Consider the following 21,783-nt stretch of genomic DNA (forward strand, 5'->3'; position numbering starts at 1 on the left):
GATCGAGCGATCTTGCCTCCTCAGGAACGTCTATAATTGAACTGCATTTGAAGATCAAATAATGACAGTGGCAATGAGCTGGACAGACAATTGAGGCTACTTTGGTATAACGTTTGTGTGTGCAAAACGTTTCATCTTCATCCTCAGGACAATTGCTGATATTGTTGCAAAGGTTTTGACTCGCAATACAACTACCATCGATGCACTGGAACTGGGATAGATCACATGGGACTTTATCTGAGAAAAATAGTGTAAACTATTTATGAAATAGTTCTTTTCGTTTAAAAATTTGATATGATTTTCATGACGTATAGATCATAATAATATACGTCTCAAGAAATTTCAATCGTGAAAAAAAAATGTATTTTTAAAAAACCTTTGCAAATTCCGATTTCTCGACGTATGTTGTGAATTTTCAGAATGCTATCTGATTTAGATGTGTAGTTTGCTTTTATCATTACCTGTAAAGGAATATTTATGTATAATTATTTTTTTTGTTAACTTCTGAGTAAGAAATACGATTAAAAATAGAACGAATGACCAGCATTGTCACTGGAATTAGAATATAGCATCGATTTTTCATCTTTTGCAAATTCGAATAATTTTTTGCAAAATCGAAAGGTTTCAAATAAAAAAAATTACAGTGTTGTTGTAGTTTGAAATAAATTATGAACATTTAGATCCTTCATAACTTCTGTAAGCACATGTTTAAGGTCTACATTTTGAACAATTTTGACAGGCATGTCGCAATACCTGTTTAGCATTTAATTTCCATTTACAATCTACATTTATGGGGTTTTTCCCATTTTGAATTTTAAGATGAAATACTCTTTTGCAAGTCGAAACTCGTTTACAGCTGCTCACTGATACCATAAAGTAAAAAAAGGTTAATCCTACCATAAACGCGGTATCTATAGGTGTTTGGAAACTGGTGGACATGACATCGTCTGATTGTATATTCAGATGTTGAAATACTCTCCTCTCTCTGAAATACATCGTTCCGTTGGTAATAAACGCTTCAAGGTGACTATTTCTGCCAGAGTAAAACAGAGTAAGGCAACTGTATTCCGTTGATGGTGGCTGGGGTGTACTATATAGAATCGATTCGTCTCCTAAACTTCTACTCACGTCAATTGCATAATCAGGAAAGACATATGCATCTCCTAAATAGTAAAATCTAAGGAATTAATCTATACTTTATTTCATTTTAAAAAATATAATAAAAGTGTCAAGTACTAATAAGAAAATAAAAATGTGTTTATAAGTTGTCAAATTTGAAGAGAAGAAAAAAACCCTTGCAAGACCGAGGATGTTTAACTTTGTTAAGATAGATTTCATTCAATATAATTGGTGAAATGCAATACTGTCTAAGGAAGAAAAAAGGCGGGAAATGGAAATTGTAAACCTGACCATATATATACCATTACTTAGTATTCAATAGGAAAAAAACCCATATCTTTGATGTGAATTTAGGAATTACTTTCAATTGTGTAGGTTTCTGGCAACTCAGCAAGTTTATCTTAAACTGAATATTCAAAATTATGTACTTTGGGTTTATATTAAAGATACAAAGTTATTTATGAAAAAGAGGTTAAATTACCCGTGTTTTCGTTAACGTTGCGTTTCCACTTTAAGCCGTTCTTCCATTGTTTCCACCCACACGTATCGTCAACAAATGTGCACGTCAAATCCCCACGTTCTGTAAGCATTGATAAACTGATATGCTTTGTACAGAGTAAAAATAATCCAATGAATATATTTGACATAAACAATTGATAGAACAAAATCTATATTTTATTGATCGTTTACGTTTACAAAAAAGTTCAAATTTGAAGATAAAGTTTTTTTCTCTTCGAACGGATGATGGGGCACGAGCTAGAAGATTTAATTTGAAGAAAAAGTTTGAAATTGTTATACAGCAAAATTTCCCTGCAATTTATGAAAATAGAAATATACCCTCATTTATTTTCATAAGGTACAGAAAGTTTTTCTTTCGGGGGACGGGTGCTTGTTTTGCCAATTTTTGGCAATTTATAACAAAATACCAAAATTGAAGTGCGAAATAAATTAATCTCTGCACATCGATAAGTTACACGACGGCAAGTATAACTCAATAGATCATATTTAAAGTATCATACCACATTCATCAAGATTACAAGGCTTCCATTTATTCTCAACAACACATCCTATAGAATTTTGTTCTTTGTTGAAACTACATTTTCCATTTGTGCAGGGATCAAAAGAAATTGTTTCATTTCGAAATCCGGCGTAGTAGTTATCAAAAAAACATTCCATGGCTGCAATGAAGTATATATACAACCATAGATAATCATAAAAATCATACTGCTCTTCTAACTGATTAACGTAATTTACTTATTTTTTTCCAACTCAGTATAAAATATTAGAGTTTCAAACCTACCACAATTCTTTTCGTCAGAAAAATCAGGACAGTCTGTGATCACATCACAAAATCCGGATATTTTAATGCACAAACCGTCATTGAAACATGGAAAACAATCTAGAACCACAAAATAGTATTATCGAGTACCTAACATATGTTTTCAAATTCATTAAGATATAACATTTTACAATTACACAACTCTACCGTGACAGTATCCTTCTCGAACACGAATGTATTTCACTTCTGCAATTTTGGGAAAGGCTGGTAAGTAGACGGGAGAAATAGAAACCTAAATTTAAAGGAAAAAGAAATTTATTCTGTATATTGTAAATCTTCAACCAAAGTTGTCCAAATTTATGAAATACCTGATATTCTTTTGCTTCCGGACGGATATTCACGTTCACGAATTTCCATTCACTGCTATTTGGAAGAAGAGTCATCGTCTGAGACGCTGTTTTCAATTCTAACTTTAGATTCGTGGTACGATATTCAAGCTGTAAACAACTTCCAGTAGACACAGATCGCAGAGAAGGGAGCTTTAAATAAGGTTTTTGTGACAAGGTATTTGGTGAAAGAGGCTCAATCCTTAAGATGTAGTTATTCTTTGTACCTTTAATTAACAAGAGATACTTTGGCTTTATTGATAGTCTGAACAGCATTGTCCAACTTTGATCTCAGTAGCTAACTTTACGGTTTTTTGTGTCTTTGAAATACAAAAACCTCATGTCTAAATGCACAAGCTAATTTCCTTCAAATTAAACAAAGTATTGTTTAATATCATTAAGAACATAACTCAGTATATTTCTGTATGAATACACGAATTTAAATCCCTTTTGAAACACTTTCAAAAATACATTAAACAGCAGGCGATTTTTGTCACGTGAATTAAAATTAAAAGAATGTAAAATTATGTTAACCTGTTTTGTTGTTATGTATCCACTTGATTTCCGAACTATTAGTCAATTGAATTTTAAATGCCTCCTCTACTCCATTCCACTCATAAGATGCTAAAATAAAGTGTAAAATGTAGTAAATGTGGGAATATGTCAGTTTTACAAATCAGTTGCATTTGTCGTTAAAATTGTTTTCAAATTTATCATCTCTTATAAATGTATACTCTTATTCTACATTATTGCCAATAACAAAGTCAGTAACAAAATTTGTTGGGATCCTTGCCTTGGGCGCAGAATGGAACATCGCAGGGTTCCCTATTGCCTCGGTCTAAACATAGTATGCTGAATAAATCAGATCCAATTAGGTCGTAAGTGTCAATGACACACCAGAGACTAGGATGACCATCCAGATTTCTACAGTAGTTTTCCTTTAACATACTCTTATTATACAAGAAAGTATCGCAATCTTTAAAAATACGAACAGCTGACCATCGCATACAGGTGCGCCCTGAAGAGGACACACTTTTCGTACCTTCGTATTCAAGTCCTCTTTCGTCTTCCCTGCATTCCTTTGCTAAAGTATGAATAGACAAAATTGATACAATTTAAGTGAAACATTTTTATTGGCAAAGGAAAGAGCAAAAATCTTAAAAATAAAAACAAATGCCTACTTGAATTTTAATGAGAATAAAAAAGTTTTAAATGATATTAAACGCATGACCAGCAATTTCTGTAAAACGAATGTGCATAAAAGCAAAGTTAAGTACAGCAAACAACACTATATATATATATATATATATATATATATATATATATATATATATATATATATATATATATATATATATATATATATATATATATACATTTTCCAGTGTCTTTGCCTGTGATAACACTACATATCGATTTTGTACTATATAACTCATAATACAAATGACGCAAAAACGAGGCGCCGGCGGAGTTTGCTTATCAATATTAAAATATATAATCGTACGATGGCTTAAAATTATTTAAATATAAGTAATAAGGAATCATTCTTTGAATATTATGAGATGATAATTTCGGTCGGGGTGTGATCAAATCTATCATGAAGCCCTTCGGGCTTTATTGGATTTGATCACACCCCGACCGAAATTATCACCTCATAATACTCAAAGAATGATTCCTTATTCCTTATATATATATATATATATATATATATATATATATATATATATATATATATATATATATATATATATATATATATATATATATAAAATTTCCCAATACAACAAAAAATAAATCGGCACAGTTTTAAATAATTTTAACATAATTAATATCAAGAATTAAATCACAAATTGATTGTACATAACTGCCTGAAGAGCCAGGAATGGCGAAAACGTTTGAGGTTAATAGGATCAATTTGTGATTTTATTCTGGATATTTATTATCTTTAAATTTTATATATATATATATATATATATATATATATATATATATATATATATATATATATATATATATATATATATATATATATATAGTTGTTAGAGCGAAGGCCGCTCACTGCTGGGAGAGTAGGTTCCATAGGTCGTGAGTTCAAGCCTCGGCCGGTGCTACATATACATATATTTACATTTTCCAGTGTCTTTGCCTGTGATAACACTTCGCATCGATTTTGTCCTATATAACCCATAATACAAATGACGCTAAAATGGGGCGCCAGCGGGGTTTGTTTATTTTCATTTAAGTATTTAATCGTACGATGGCTAAACATAATATAAATATAAGTAATAAGGAATCATTCTTTGAATATTATGAGGTGATAATTTCGGTCGGGGCGTGATCAAATCTATCATAAAGCCCTTCGGGCTTTATTGGATTTGATCACGCACGACCAAAATTATCACCTCATAATACCCAAAGAATGATTCCTTATTCCTTATTAAGTTAATTCATAGCTCCATAGAAACAGCCAGACTGAAATCTACACGCCCCTTTATCGATTGATCGAAATTTACAGCGACTGAAACTGACAAGAAAGTGACAGGACTGAAATTGACACATCCTGTTTATCGATTGGTCGAGACCCACAACTACCTAAGAAAAATCAGGACTGCACGAAATAATCATAATGATGTCAGACTCTCAGTCTCACAGAAGACGATTTGGCTGTTTACTTATGTACATTAACAGTAATTTAGTGAATTAACTTACATTTTACGATCAATTAATTAATAAGTTAAAAGAAAAATGTTAATATAAACAATAAAATGCTTTCTTTATTGATTCATTGCAGAGAAATTACATAACCCGGGTTATGTATCTTTTCTGAATGTCGCTTCCTTCATATCCCGAATGAATCACCAAAAAAAGCATTTTATTGTTTTAATAAACATGGTGCCTTTCTCTTTTTTGGACTTTTCGAACATGTATTGCACTTTATTTGCTTACAAAATATTTTACCGTTTTTTTTATATTATTAAACATTTAGAACATGTTACCTCATAATTGGTAATAACTGACTTTACATTTTTAAAAAATAGTTAATTAGAACATATATACTTCTTCAGAAAATAGCCTATAATTGTTATTTATTTTTTGTAATTATTATATGAACAGTATCATTATACAAACTACTATAAATGTACGTTTTAATGCTTTAATAGTGAATGCAAGTGTAATTGAAAATTGAGGCCCGTTGAACTCACTCGCACTGATACAATATCATGAACATAATTTGTGATTCTGTGTTAAAAGTCAAGATGTGTGTTCAATACATTATTCTTAACTACTATAATGATGACACGTTGGAGTTTGGACAGACATTACTTTTAATAACTGCAATTCAAACTGATTTGAAAACACACTTTATACATCTCTATCACGGGATACTACAGGTAACTTTTTGGATTGTGTTTTCCGTTTTAAGCAATGAATTGAAGTGGTTTATACTAATGCTTTTAATAGATGTTACATTTAAAAAGTCATGCTTTATTATCTTGCGCATGTCATTCGCTTACCCTGCTGATGGTTTATGAGTTTTACATTAACCAAGTATAAATTGCAGGCAACCAATTTTTGTAGTACCGTGAACGTAGTGGATCAGGATGAAATAGTGTTATCATCAGATTCTTGTAGTATATTGTACATGAATGGACTATACATCTTATAGTTTTTTATATTCCGTTATTATTGTTAATAAGTAGGAATTTAGCATATAAGTAATTTTAAACAGTGCTTAAAATAGAACTTTTTTCAAAAGAAATTAAATTACTTTTTTGTGTACACGTCAAGGTTTTTGCGTATACATAGGGATATTTAGCAACTTCATAGTAAATTCATAGGGCTTAATGTTTTTTAGCCGGGCTCTGCTGAAAGCAGAGTCCTGGCTGTAGGCAGGCAAATTGCCAATGTTACTTTAAATAACACAACTTCAAAAGTAAACAAAAAACCAAACAGCGTCAAAGTAAAAGCTTCCGCTATACCTTTTAGTTACACAAAGAGCCACGTTTTGTCTTTTTTTAATTTCGATGTCTATCTTTTTTAGTCTTCTTATTAATAGCGAACGCAGCTCGCCGGCGCGCAGCGCCGGCGCGATGCGAGCTCTACCGACAAGGCGTGTGTGAATAGAAAATTCGAACTATTTGCACATTCATTCAACGGATTTTTTGGGCGTCAGTAAATCGGACCAGTAATGCCTTGTTTTAATCGTCCCAGTAGTTCCCTGTAATTATGGTTTCCCATTTCACACTCTATCGAGAACAAGATATGAGACTATGTACATGCATTGTATATAAACTGCTGACACAACGCAAATTCCATTACATAAGACTAACGGAGTTATCGTCCTTTCGTGTGACGTCACAATGGATTTCTTACACATTGATCCGACAGAATTTTTCGGCGTTAGTAAATTTCGACCCACAGTGCAATTCCTCAATGTCGGTCGATCTCACTAGACTGGATACCATCTCGCGAGAATTTGAGAAACAGAAAAATAATGTAATTTCAAGAATATCATGCTTTTTAGTAAACAAAACAGTATATTTCGCGTATTTTTTTCCAGAGTGTTTTCAAAAAGACAGACGACACTTGACGACGTGAACTTTGACGTCACAATAGGGGGAAATTACAATAAGTAGTTATTGTAATTCTGCTGAAATATAAATATCAATTAAAATCTTCTCAAAATCTTGCAGAGCTAACGAATGGGGACATTTCTTCAAAGATAGGAAACAGCTGTAACTTGCTCTCATTTGGATGAATGCTCAAATTTATTTTATTCACTATATTTACGGTAACTTCCAGGAATGTTTTTTTTAAAGGGGGCGTGGCAACATCATTCAAAAAATCTTCGCAAGCAAAAAGAAAAACGAAATTCTGAAAATCAGGAAAATTCTAATCCGGGTGAAGAATTGGGAGTGCGTAGTATGCTTTTAGCTCTTTAGCTGCTCAATAGTGTCTTTATTTTCACTTCCGTTTATTACATGCTCCCGGAAGATCCATTTTCCTTATATGATCCACAGGCACTTGTTTCTGAGAAAAAAAATTACGCCATAGTATAACAATAACACAAGGTGTTATTATTATACTATAGGGTAAAAAAAAAATCTCAGAAACAAGTGCCTGTGATATGATCAGCAAATCTTTTTTTATACGTAAATTTGATTTTTTTTTTTAACGGGGGAGTTGGGACTCTGTGATAAGTCAATTTTTTATATGTAAGTTTAAGAAAATTGTCTGCTGCAAGAAAAGAGGCAATAAATTGTAATGTACATTATGTTAAAATCTTTATTATTCAACAACATTTTATCTGAGATAAATTCTATATATAAATAGATAACAAAATCTTATAAATTATGAATAATAAAAATTCACTGGAAAATTAGGCATGTTTATTTTATTCTGCATTCAAATTCATTTTTTACTTTACGTCGCTACTTTTATTTTTATTGTTTTATCATAATTCATTATTTTATCACATGCTGCACTCACCCCAACGGTCGCATCGTTATACATATTAACGTGTTTTAAAAACAAGACTATGCATTTTGAACACATACAATGCGCATGAATTTCCATGAACTACTTTGCTGCGCGTTGAAGAAATGGGGTGTAGTGGAACCAAGAGTTATCTCTCTTGATCTTGTATTGTGCAGTCTGAGAGTTATTCCTCTTTATGTGGAACTCTTCTATGCTCAGTTTTTCACGCTGTATACGTGCGGTCCCGCCGCAGTGCTACACATTGTCTATACCAACATATTCCATGTTTCATCCTTGTCCCCTCAAATTGTAAGTATCATATGCATTTAGATATATGAAATATTCATTAAAGCGCTAAGCATAGCTGCAGCGCTTTTTTGTCGCCAGATTTCTGATCCTACTTCCACTTTCGATTTCGCATTTCCGAAATACCGCCACCTACTGGCGGATGCTAGAGAAGTCGTACCCTGGAGAAGTCGTACTCGGGAGAACTCATAACTATGCAGTAGGGAAAACTTATCCTCAAGTTAGCCTGCATGCAGATACATTTGTTCTATCAGTATAAAATTGGGAATAAATTCTTTTAATGAATATTATTATTATATATCGGATATGGGTGCTCCAAAAGATATCACATTTATGATGATGATTTATTTCCAATTAAAATTTTTTTTGGGAAAAAATGGGTGTTATATGCATTTGGTTGTGTATTAGGTGTTAAGCAATAATTGGAATAACTTAGCAAAAACACATATGCATCCATCAAGGCGTGAGAGTTTGTTACGTCGAAGTTACACGTGTGTTTGAAAAGCACAAGACCAGTCACGAACTTTTCATCTATCCTCCTCCAAAAAAAAAACTAGCATAAAAAAATTCAAATGATCTTGCATAATAAAAAAAACTTGGATAGTCAGACACCTTACACATGCTTTTTTACATAAAAGATTATCCCTTGTCGCAGGTGGAAACGGCCCAAATTCGGAGGAAAAATAGGAAATTATTTTCCTTCAGCCCTGTTTTGACGTTTTGACGTGACCTACGGTGAAATACTGTTGTGACATTTGAATCGGCGTCCATGACAACATCCTTTAATTAAACTTGTTGAAACACACTACTTTTTACGTATGATAAGATATGAGCTAGAGACTAAGTTAAATTAAATGATATACCCTAAAATATACCGCAGAAGAGACTGTCTATGATTTAACAATCTCTTCCCGGCTTATCGCTTTCCAGTACTTTCAGTACTTTGATTTTATTTGTTGTTTTTGCCATGACATGTTTATAAAGCAAACATAAGCACCCTCGTAATGACTGTTACTGTAGTAGGTTGTAGGCGCCATATTTTCTTGTGTTTACATATCTTGAGATTAAACATATAAGGATAACTTCATTATTTATATGATTTACTGGTCATTAATAAGTACACAGCACACCTATAAAGTGTGAATTCTATGTTTATATTTTTCAATTAAATTATTTTCCCTTTATTACCTACATTCCATAATTTCCCTCGGGCTACTGTTTCAATACTGGGTGCACATTTTGGAATTCGTCTATTTTGATTTTTGTCAATTTGTTTCTTATGAAAACTATGATATATATACATATATGATATAAATGTATTATTGTATGAATTGTTAAAATGTCAGTTTGCATATTATCCCATGTATTTATAAATTGTTTATAATTTGTTTCAGCAATTTACCACATCAGATCTTCATCAGATCTACATTCAATAAAGATTACCAATAATTATTGAATATGGTTATACTTGCTGTTTTTCAAACAGTACAGTAAATTGAATTTACACACCAAGGAAACATGGCTACTGGAGGGCTCCCCTTACCACGGAACGGTGACTCCCAGAACGAGACTGAAGAAACCAACACCTCTACCAAGGATAAACGTGATGTTATCTTGAGTGAAAAAGGACTCTTAGCATTTGAAGATGAAAGTTCCAAATATAAGAAACATATATTCGAAACATGGGGGAAAGTCGAGAAATGCATTCTACGTGTGCAAAAATGTGACAGAAACATTGAACAATATCAAATCTTACAGAGTGATATAGAGAACACATTCAGTGAGTTTCACAACAGTATTAAACAGTACCTTGTCTTTCTACAACGACACTCCAGAAGTGAACAAGGTAAAAGTGAGATGAAACGATGTACCGAGGACTTTGAGAAAGGAAAGTCAGTGGTTTACAAGGCCTTAGACAACATTAAAGCTGCAAAATTAGACCTCTTAGAAACAGCCTCAGAAATATCAACAACCAGCACTAAGAGGAAAAGAAGAAAAGAGAGGAAGTTGGAAGTAATGAAAAAAGAAGCAGAGCTAAGAAAACAGAAACTTCGCCTTGAGGAAGATGAATCAATACGTATAGCTGAAATGAACAGAAAAAAATGTGAGTTAGACATTGACTTAGATTTACTGAAACAAGAACAGAGTGCTAGTGATGAGTGAAATCAGAAATGATCCGGCATTTGTATTCACCAACAGCCGACAACCAGCTCTCAAGAGACCGGTATACTCCAAAAAGTCTGAGGTGTCAACAGACAACAACAACAACGCCCGCTGTCCATATCATAAGGCAGATCATAGCATTCATGATTGTAGAGCCTTCCGTGCAAAACCGTTCTTTGAACGCAAGAACTTCTTGCAAAGTAAAAACATTTGTACTAGATGTTGCACCTCAACTAGTCATACAGCAAAAGACTGTCAAGTCAAAATCCAATGCACTGCTTGTGGGAGTGTTTATCATACGACTGCTTTGCATATAAACAAAGGTCCATCATCAAGCCCAAGCATGCATGGCGGGGAGAAAATGTATAACTCAGCTCTACAAACCATGAAGTCAGAAACAGACAACATATCGCCTGTACCTATGAAAGCTTCAACAAACACTAGTGTCAAGTGTACTACATTCTGTGGCGACCATTATCAAGGCAGATCATGCAGCAAAATTTTCCTTGTGGATGTTTTTCACACAGACTGTCCTAACAACATGTATCGTGTTTACGCAATCGTGGATGACCAATGCAACCAGTCTCTTGCATCTCCAGAACTATTTGATGCCTTGAACATTATGTCCTCACCCATTCATTACACTTTGACAACATGTATGGGAAAGACAGCCCAAAATGGTCGGCAAGCACATAGTATGAAGATACGATCATTGGACACAGCTGTGACAATGGACCTTCCTCTTCTGATGGAATGTGATGACATCCCTAACGAAACCTCTGAAATTCCTACACCAGAAGTTGCTAATAGCTACCCTCACCTTCTCAGAATTGCATCTAGTATACCTGAGTTTGATGTGAATTCAAAAATACAGTTCCTTATTGGTAGAGACTTGATTGAGGCCCATCACATTGAAGAGCAGATCACTGGACCTCGAGGGGAACCATTCGCTCAAAGACTTAGTCTTGGTTGGGCTATAATTGGTGAAGTTTGTCTCGGTAAACTTCATAGAAGAACCTCAGTGAATGTCAACAAAGTGTCTATTCTCAATGATGGTAGAGTTACGTGCAGTCAACCGTGTCAGAACAACATTGATGTGAAAGAGCAAACACTTGTGTCTAGCTATATAATTGGTGAGCGTGACTTTCAATTTCATGGTGAAGATGTCTTCATGAAGACCCCTGAAGATGATTGTACTGGTTTATCGGTAGAAGACAGACTATTCCTAAAGTTGATGGATAGATCATTCATTAAAGACAAGGACGGCATGTGGAGTGCACCTCTTCCTTTTCGAGAGAACCAACCTGATCTTCCTAACAACAGATCTCAGGCATTACATCGAGCTCAGATACTACACAACAGTTTACAGAAAGATACAGAAAAGAAGAGACAGTTTGTGAAATTCATGGAGAAAGTTCTAAACAGTGGAGCAGCAGAAATTGCGCCACCTCCAACAAGCACAGGTTGCTGGTACCTACCTTTGTTTGGCGTTCGTAACCCAAAGAAACCAGATCAAATAAGAGGCGTTTTCGACTCGTCAGCCAAGTATGGTGGAGTTTCCCTCAATTCAGTACTCATGTCTGGTCCAGACATGATCAACAGTCTTCTTGGGATCTTACTTCGCTTTAGGAAGGATGAGGTGGCGATGGCAGCAGATATAGAGCAGATGTTTTACTAATTTCGTGTTGATGAAGACCACCGCAATTACCTACGCTTCTTTTGGTATAAAGAAAACAACCCAAATGACATCATGATAGAGTACAGAATGACTTCACATGTATTCGGCAACAGTCCATCGCCTGCTATTGCATCTTATGGACTCCTTAAGACTGTCGAACACGCTGATCAAGATGTGAAAAACTTTGTACAGCATAACTTCTACGTTGATGACGGGTTAATCTCTTTACCAAATGAATCAGATGCTATCAGCCTGATGAAGCGTACTCAGTCAACCATGAAACTGGAAGGTCAGATTCGTCTTCACAAAATCACGTCCAATAAACAAGCTGTGATGGACGCCTTTGATGTCAGTGATCATGGAGAACAGCTGAAAGAAATAGATAGTGATGACATGATACACAGATCTCTTGGACTTTGTTGGAGACTGAAGGACGATACTTTTGTGTTTACAGTACCTACTGAAGAGAACCCTTTTACTCGTCGCGGTCTGCTCTCAACTGTAAACAGCCTATTCGACCCATTAGGTTTCATATCACCAATTATCATCAGCGGTAAAATACTTCTCCGAGAATGCACACCTGAAGGAGTTGACTGGGATGAACCATTACCTGTCAATAATCTTCAAAAGTGGAAGGAGTGGCAATCGTCTCTTCACTGTCTCAGTGATATCGCCATTCCCCGTATGATGTCTCACACTTCTGTTAGTTCAGCCCAGACAGCAGAAGTTCACATATTCTCAGATGCTTCAGAAAAGGCAATAGCAGCATCAGCATATATAAAAACTGTAAGTGATGGACAAACAAGCGTTCGATTCATCATGGGAAGAAGCAAGTTAGCACCTCTTAATGGCCACACCATTCCTCGCCTAGAATTGTGTGGAGCTGTCTTAGCAACGGAACTCGCAGAGATCATATCTGTACAACTTGGCATCCCATTGCAAACCATGAGATTTTACACAGATAGCAGAGTTGTGTTAGGCTACATTGGTAATAGGACTCGAAGATTTTACACCTATGTAAGCAACCGAGTTGATCGTATTCTACGAATATCTAATGCCAATCAATGGAACTTCATTTCCAGTGAAAAGAATCCTGCAGATTCTTGTACAAGACGCAACACTAATGTGATCAACATTATGCGGTTACCATGGATTACTGGTCCACAATGGTTGTGTGATGTGACGGAAATGAAACCTACACAGTTTCCACTTGTTGAACCTGATAGTGACAGAGAAGTCCGTCCAATCGATAGACCAGTAATATGTTCACAAACTGATGTTGCCATTACAACAACAGGATCTGATCTCATTACCAAGAAATTTGATCGATTTGATCGTTGGAGTTGTCTCATTACGGGCATTGCTTGTCTCAAGCGAGTTTGCCGCAGGTTTAGAGCTTGTCGTGACCAGAAACCTATGCAACTTACCCGTTATGATGAAACTCGTGAAGCCGAGACCTTTGTCCTAAAACAGATTCAACAAGAATTCTTCTCAAAAGAGATAAACAGTTTAAAGTCTGGAAAACCTTTGAAGAAAGACACAAGTATATCCACACTTGCACCATTCTTAGATGAAAATGGACTAATGTGTGTTGGTGGAAGATTGAACAAAGCTGCTGGAATTTTACCATCAAAAGAAATCAATCCAATTATTCTTCCCAAGAACAGTCATATCTCTGTTCTTTTGATTCGTCATTTTCACGAGCAAGTCAAACATCAGGGGAGATTATTCACTGAAGGTGCACTTCGTACGGCAGGTTATTGGATCCTGGGAGGCAAGCGCATGATTTCATCTTTCATTCACACTTGCGTGACTTGTCGAAAACTTCGCCGTGGCCTCGAAACACAGATGATGGCAGACTTACCAGAGGACAGGATTACACCAGGCCCAGCTTTCACATCTGTTGGAATTGATGTCTTCGGACCATGGGAAGTCTGTACCCGCAGAACTAGAGGAGGAGTTGCAAACAGCAAGAGATGGGGACTGATGTTTACCTGTTTAACATCAAGAGCGGCTCACATAGAGGTTATTGAAGAGATGTCGAGTTCATGTTTTATAAATGCACTGCGTAGATTTCTATCACTCCGTGGCCCAGTGAAGATAATAAGATCTGACCGAGGCACCAATTTCATTGGAGCTGCTGAGGAAATGAGAGTGAACACGATAAAAGTAGAAGAGGGACCAGTTCAACAGTTCCTGGACAAATCCTACATCACCTGGATTTTCAATGTCCCACATTCCTCCCATATGGGTGGTGTCTGGGAGCGAGTCATAGGAATGACAAGGAAAATCCTCGATTCAATGCTTTTGGAATCTAGTGGTAAACCTCTAACACATGAGACATTAGCAACATTTTTATGTGAAGTTTGTGCCATCATAAACTCTAGACCAATAGCACCGATACCTTCGGATCCAAATGACCCAATGATTCTTACACCAACTATGATTCTCACCGGAAAAGTTGATTTCCTACCAGTCGTGTCTGATTCACTCAGTCTACAAGACGTTTACAGAGCGCAATGGAAACGTGTCCAAATCCTTGCAGATATTTTCTGGAATCAGTGGCTTAAGCAGTATCTATCTATCCTACAAAGTAGACGTAAGTGGAAAAGCGAAACCAGAAACGTTTAAGAAGATGATGTGGTACTGTTGAAAGATCCCGCTGAGCACCGGAACAACTGGCCAACAGGTATTATTGACCGCGTATTTCCAAGTGACGATGGAATCGTGAGAAAAGTTGTTGTGCGAACTATTCGAGCAGGAAAACCAACATTTTACATTCGACCAATTCATGATCTCGTGTTGCTGATAGAAAGTGAACAGTGACTAGATGTGAACTGTAACTTATGGACTGTGAATAATGGACTGTAACTTATGGACTGTGAATAATGGACTGTTAACAATGAATTTGTAAACATTGACTTGTATTATGATTCATGTATCAAGTGATCACGAGATGTATTGTTTATCAACTAGTTTATCACAATTTGAAATGTTTTGTGCATGCATATGAGTAGTGGCATCTCAAAGATGCCAGGCGGGGAGTGTAGTGGAACCAAGAGTTATCTCTCTTGATCTTGTATTGTGCAGTCTGAGAGTTATTCCTCTTTATGTGGAACTCTTCTATGCTCAGTTTTTCACGCTGTATACGTGCGGTCCCGCCGCAGTGCTACACATTGTCTATACCAACATATTCCATGTTTCATCCTTGTCCCCTCAAATTGTAAGTATCATATGCATTTAGATATATGAAATATTCATTTTATTTGTTGTTTTTGCCATGACATGTTTATAAAGCAAACATAAGCACCCTCGTTTTGACTGTTACTGTAGTAGGTTGTAGGCGCCATATTTTCTCGTGTTTACATATCTTGAGATTAAACATATAAGGATAACTTCATTATTTATATGATTTACTGGTCATTAATAAGTACACAGCACACCTATAAAGTGTGAATTCTATGTTTATATTTTTCAATTAAATTATTTTCCCTTTTTTACCTACATTCCATAATTTCCCTCGGGCTACTGTTTCAATACTGGGTGCACATTTTGGAATTCGTCTATTTTGATATTTGTCAATTTGTTTCTTATGAAAACTATGATATATATACATATATGATATAAATGTATTATTGTGTGAATTGTTAAAATGTCAGTTTGCATATTATCCCATGTATTTATAAATTGTTTATAATTTGTTTCAGCAATTTACCACATCAGATCTACATCAGATCTACATTCAATAAAGATTACCAATAATTATTGAATATGGTTATACTTGCTGTTTTTCAAACAGTACATGGGGATTGAATATACAACGCTTGTTGCAAAATTCAAGACAGCAACTGTTGAATATTTTCCTTCTAGACAGACATATTTTTGGGAGTTGATTTTTAATCAACTCTCCTATGCAGTCACTCGGACAAACCAAAAGTGAAACAGTGTTTGGACCTCAGCACAAATCATTGCTCCTGACAAGACTTAGTTCTTGAAAATAATTGATGAATTCAATGTAATGTATGCTAAAGCATTGTTTTTCAAGGAAACTTATTTACAAATACCTTAAAAATAGTCAGATTTTCAGAAATGGTACGAACAATTTAAATATTTTTTGTAGTCGTATGTATTCCTACGCCAGAGTTCAACATAGTCTCGTTCAACTCGACGCTCGGCTGTCTCCGTAAACCCTTGTCGGAGATTTACGGTGTCAGCCGAGCGTTTGGTTGAACGAGACAAGAGTTCAATATTGCTTGGATCCATACAATTATATAGAAATATTTCTACCACTGATACATAGTTTGATTGAATTAATTTTATCTTTAAATATTATTTAACATGATTCATGTGGAGGTTTCTCGACATTCTAGTCGAAAAAGTTCAAAAATTCATATTATAAAAATATGCGTAATTCTAATTAGAAACTACGTATACCTGTACTTGTCATGCAAAATAACATATCATTGATTTTAAAATAAATAAACATCGACAAAATCAACTCCCGTCAGTTCTTCAGTACTTTGATTGTTTATAGCCGCTTACTAAATTTGGTAGCTCTCTGACGCTTTGCCGACATTAAAAACATGAGAGAGAGAAAGAGAGAGAGAGAGAGAGATTTTCAGTCTTTACTATACACAATATGCATAAAGACACACCAAAATAGCCCGGCTTTCAGTACTTTGATTTAAAGATTGTTGTAGCATTTTATGCTTTACAAGTTATTTAAAAACTATGAATTAAAAAAAATTAAAAAAAGTTTGATAAAGCCTTCCCATGCTGCCGTTTGGTGAACAATATACTGAATACATTTTAAAGAACCAGCTAGACAGGTACTAAAAAACAAAAACTAAGAGGAACATAAACATAAGCATAAGCAATAATTTGCTCTGATGCTGTTCCAGGAACCCCTTCTATACGAAGCAGCCTCAAAAATAAGAAACTAATCGGCAAGAAAAAGCAAAAGCTTATCCTGGAGGGTCAATACAAGTTATTTATATATTGAAGTAATGTTATAAATAAAAATAAAATATTTTACATGTGTGCAGATTTACATACTTGTATGCGATGCTGTATGGGATGGGGTATGTATGCGATGCTGTATGGGACATATATGTTGTTTATATTTAATCATGTGTATTCGTAAAAAAAAACCCAACAACAACAAAACACCGGTCTAGCCAAGAACTTAAGTTAAAGGTTTGCAATTATTTACGTAGATTAATTACAAATCTATTTTGGTAATTTGTCTTCATTATATTGCATGTAAGTAAAATACATGCATGTTGTTATATTACATGCATATTACAAATGTTTATTTTCGTTAATTCTAGTACAGATTTGCTTTTATTTTGAAGGTTCTGTGCAAAAATCTACAGCTATAGATTTTTCAAAGCTATATTCCAAAAATTTAAACATAATCGTTCTGTGCTGATTTTATAAATAGATTGCTCCTAGTTTTACAAATTATGACAATGTGCGCAAAGAACGTATAACCTGAGCAGTAAACTCTCTTGAATATGTATTAAACCATTGACTTACGTAATGCACTCGTCTTGCACACCAGGTAAATCACCATTATAAAGAACCACGTTTTCCACATGGTGTGTTAGTGTTTATAAACACTGTATAAACTTGCCAGTACTCCAACTGATTTGCTTTTACTGAGACATTGATCACATATCACGATCCAAAAAGTATCCAAACAACATTATCAATGTCCATTTAAAACCAACTAATTACTCCATTAACAAAATCAACAAATCACGTTTTTTGTGTTTTGTGATATTTTGTGTGCTCATCTTTCTTTCGGTTTTTTTAAAGATGTGTTGAAAGTTAGTGATAGTGAAGTAAGAAACAAAGCTATAAAAGCTTGCATTGTTATGTTTTCATAACAGGATTTCCTACGCTTGAGCCAGACACTACAGTATTTACTTCACTCACTATAAACATAAACAACGACATACATGTACAATATATGACAGCCACCCCTGCGTGTGCGCTGGACGCCGTATTTATTTTATTTTACTTTCAACACAATTTTTAAACACTTTCAATAGACTACAATCACGTCGTACAACATATTTCAACCAGACATTTTTGTAACACCTTAGTCATATAGTTTTTTTAAGCATAAACGAAAAATATGCGAAGCGCATGAGGGCCGGTGTAATGAAGAATATTGACCCGGGTTGAAAATTGACCCAGGGGTCATTTTTCAACGTTGAATATTGACAAGGGGGTCATTTTTCTGATAATGAAATATATATCACAAATACTGACTGTAATCGTTACTTTTCATGCAATTCGACATATCTTAATTCGACAGGCACTTCAGTTTGTATATGGTTTTAGTATCTCTCTCTCTCTCTCTCTCTCTCTCTCTCTCTCTCTCTCTCTCTCTCTCTACTGTTTTAGTAGGTATATAGTATATAAATGTTTTAAAGACCAAAATATATAACGTCAGGTACCTGTGCTTTATTTTAAACAGTCAGAATATTTCCCCGACAAAATAAATTGATATTTGTCATATTTTTATCCGAGAAATCATCAACAATTTTTTTTTTTTACAACTTAAAAATAATTTTTCATAAACTTGCCAGATAAACTTTTTTAGGAGCAACATCCAATTTTCTGCATATGCATAGTCATAGATCTTTAAAAGATGCAATTTATCTCCATAATTTGAATTTTTAATTCCATTATTTACATGTAAATTGAAATTAGAGACACAGGCAACTGATTTTATATTTTCTCATAATTAAAAACATACCATCTACAGTAAAAATGTAAACAATTTTAAAAAAAACCGGCTTGCATCATATTCATGGTATATAGGAAAAGGCATGCAAAAAATTGAATATGTTAAGATTACTCAAGCATGCAACTGATAGAGTAACGCAGAAATAACCTTATTTTAATTCTGAATTGCTAGCTTACTTGCTACAGATTCCATGAAGCATAATTGTTTATGCTTAGAAACATTAGCAATTTGTTTCAATCATGTTCATCATATTTAGTTACACCCGGAGTTATCATAATAGCACAAAAAACCCCACTAGAATATAGGATTTCAATATATACATAGTTACAACAGCATTGTTCATGAATATATGATACAAAGTTACTACAGCATTGTTTATGACAAAGTACATATTAGCTTATCATCATATTGTATGCTGCTATTTGCTGGGTGGGTGTTAATACAAAATTCAGATAATCACAGTTTTAACAAACTGAGTGGGTGCAATTATTCATATATTTATTTAATTATTGTATTTACTCCCACCGACAAAATTTCCAATGAACAGAACCAAAGTTTAAATTTACTCGGTGAGTGAAATTTTCTTTAATTATTTATATCTGAACATATATCCAGCAAATCAAAAAAAAAATGAGAGAGTTCTCCTGAATTGAATTTGTTTATCGTGTAACCATGTATACAAACATTCTTATTAAAAACATTTTTTTTTTAATTTAAGAAAACGGAATTAAATGCGAAAAGTTTATTATAAATAAAAAATTATTACATATTTAAAGGGATAATATGTAAATTCGATCAAAAATGATTTAAAAGTGTCATTTTTAATCCGCCTGTTGAAACATGTGAACATGTAAATCTAAAGAATAATTTTATAAACACTGATATTTTTGGAAAAAATAAATCCAATCTATAATTATCAATTCGTTAATTTGAGCTTCTGTAATGTTGAATTTTGAATAGGTTTCTTGATCAAATTCCACGATGCTTGTCAAATTTCAACGGATCAGATCTATTTATTCAACACATTTGGTCTCAATATGCAACGTTGAAAAATGACCCTCGGGTCAATTTTCAACCCGAGACAAAATTCTTCGTTACACCGGCCAGGAAAAAAAAAGAGATAACAAATATTTTATCTTAAAAACTCTAGAAAACCTGTGTCCGTAGCCAAGTGCCGCTGAATGACGGACCTCATAACTTACAACCATAATAAATGACACATCAATATGTGATTATATAAATACATGTATCTTTATTGCTTTATACCTTCAATAACACTGTTTTAACTTTTGATATCACATGCTTGAAACGGCGGCTAGAAATGACCAACCCTCAAAAACCAGTTCTTTGCTACCATTAAATTATTTCCTATTTGTCAATTTCTGACCAATACAATGCATAAGACTGAAAAACATGTGGCCAATAATACAACATTTTCCCGCTATTGCTATCGAAACGCGGGAAAATATAAGTATTTACTTCACTTACTATAAACATAAACAACAACATACATGTACAATTTATGACAGCCAGCCGTCCGTGTGCTAGATAATTCAAAGTATGGGAAAACGACTGTAATTACAAATCAAGAGACTTTGAAACATGTAAACGTTTTTCAACTGAATCCACAATATACCCATCCTTTGCACTTTCACTTTTCCATCTACCGTGCCTTTTCAGGCACCTTTCGTCCACTTTTGAATTTCCAGCCACAGTTGCCCCCCCCCTTCCCTCTAAGAATGAAGCCCTTTATTAACATTCCCCACAACAAATTTAACAAGAAGCATATGGGCCACATCGCTAACCTGAACAACAGTGGCCATTTAATTGTAAATAACCTACATATGAAATATCAGCTTTTTATGCATCCCTTCAAGAGTTAAAAAGCAGAAACTGAGAATTACTCATTTTTTCTAAGTTCATGAGGCATAAATCAGTGGACCGGTACATAATTAGAACTGAACCTGTATATTCATAAGACAAATTAGTGTACCAAAAGAACTGAATGTGTGCAACGGTTGTTGAGATAATGATTGAAAATTGAATGATGGCGGAATGACATGTCGGAAGGACGGAATGTCGGAATGACTGAACGGGGTTACACTATATACCTAAGCCATTGTATGGCGGTGCATAAAAATCGTTAATTTCATCAATATTATGAAGGAAATGTTAATATCAACATTAAACAATTTATTTTTGATGTCATTACCGTTCTATGATAATTTATCCTCAGTCTTAACTGAGAGTTTCTGACATGACAACATCAAGGATAAATCATTTAATGCTATGGAAAACAATGAAAATGGAAAAATTGAACAAAATCGTGACCATGCCCCTTCAAAAACATATCCCGGACAACTTATTGTGTGGGATAAAATAACGCACTCATTACAACTCATACATACTAGTATCTAAATATCCTGACTTAAATGTGCTGAATCATAGGGAATACACTATATATATGGGTCTAACTGTCATTTGCATACATTTTCTCATAAGAAGTGGACAGGCCATCATCTTCATTCACTTCTCTTCGCAAACCCTCATTGATTCTGGAAAATATGTAAATGTTTTTAATCTGGAAAATGTGTAAACGTCGAAACGCTTTGAC

General features: G+C 34.3%; 3 protein-coding genes across 3 annotated transcripts; 2 read left to right on the forward strand and 1 right to left on the reverse strand.

The window, feature by feature from the left end:
- Positions 1 to 102: 102 nt before the first annotated feature.
- LOC128167748 (uncharacterized) lies at positions 103 to 2,963 on the reverse strand. The gene is made up of 7 exons (XM_052833639.1): positions 2,767 to 2,963; positions 2,606 to 2,690; positions 2,420 to 2,518; positions 2,139 to 2,297; positions 1,601 to 1,699; positions 898 to 1,163; positions 103 to 461 (listed from the first exon to the last, which is right to left on the reverse strand). The coding sequence occupies exons 1-7, from the start codon at positions 2,839 to 2,841 to the stop codon at positions 333 to 335; spliced, it is 912 nt and encodes a 303-aa protein (XP_052689599.1). The 5' UTR covers positions 2,842 to 2,963; the 3' UTR covers positions 103 to 332.
- A 9,533-nt stretch (positions 2,964 to 12,496) lies between these two features.
- On the forward strand, positions 12,497 to 13,994 carry LOC128166003 (uncharacterized). Its single transcript, XM_052830923.1, has 2 exons — positions 12,497 to 13,666; positions 13,980 to 13,994. The coding sequence occupies exons 1-2, from the start codon at positions 12,497 to 12,499 to the stop codon at positions 13,992 to 13,994; spliced, it is 1,185 nt and encodes a 394-aa protein (XP_052686883.1).
- LOC128167747 (uncharacterized) lies at positions 13,986 to 16,207 on the forward strand. Its single transcript, XM_052833638.1, has 2 exons — positions 13,986 to 15,632; positions 16,117 to 16,207. The coding sequence occupies exon 1, from the start codon at positions 13,994 to 13,996 to the stop codon at positions 15,038 to 15,040; it is 1,047 nt and encodes a 348-aa protein (XP_052689598.1). The 5' UTR covers positions 13,986 to 13,993; the 3' UTR covers positions 15,041 to 15,632; positions 16,117 to 16,207.
- Positions 16,208 to 21,783: the final 5,576 nt, after the last annotated feature.

This window comes from Crassostrea angulata, chromosome 10 (assembly GCF_025612915.1).
Source record: "Crassostrea angulata isolate pt1a10 chromosome 10, ASM2561291v2, whole genome shotgun sequence".
In the NCBI taxonomy this organism is placed as follows: domain Eukaryota; kingdom Metazoa; phylum Mollusca; class Bivalvia; order Ostreida; family Ostreidae; genus Magallana; species Magallana angulata.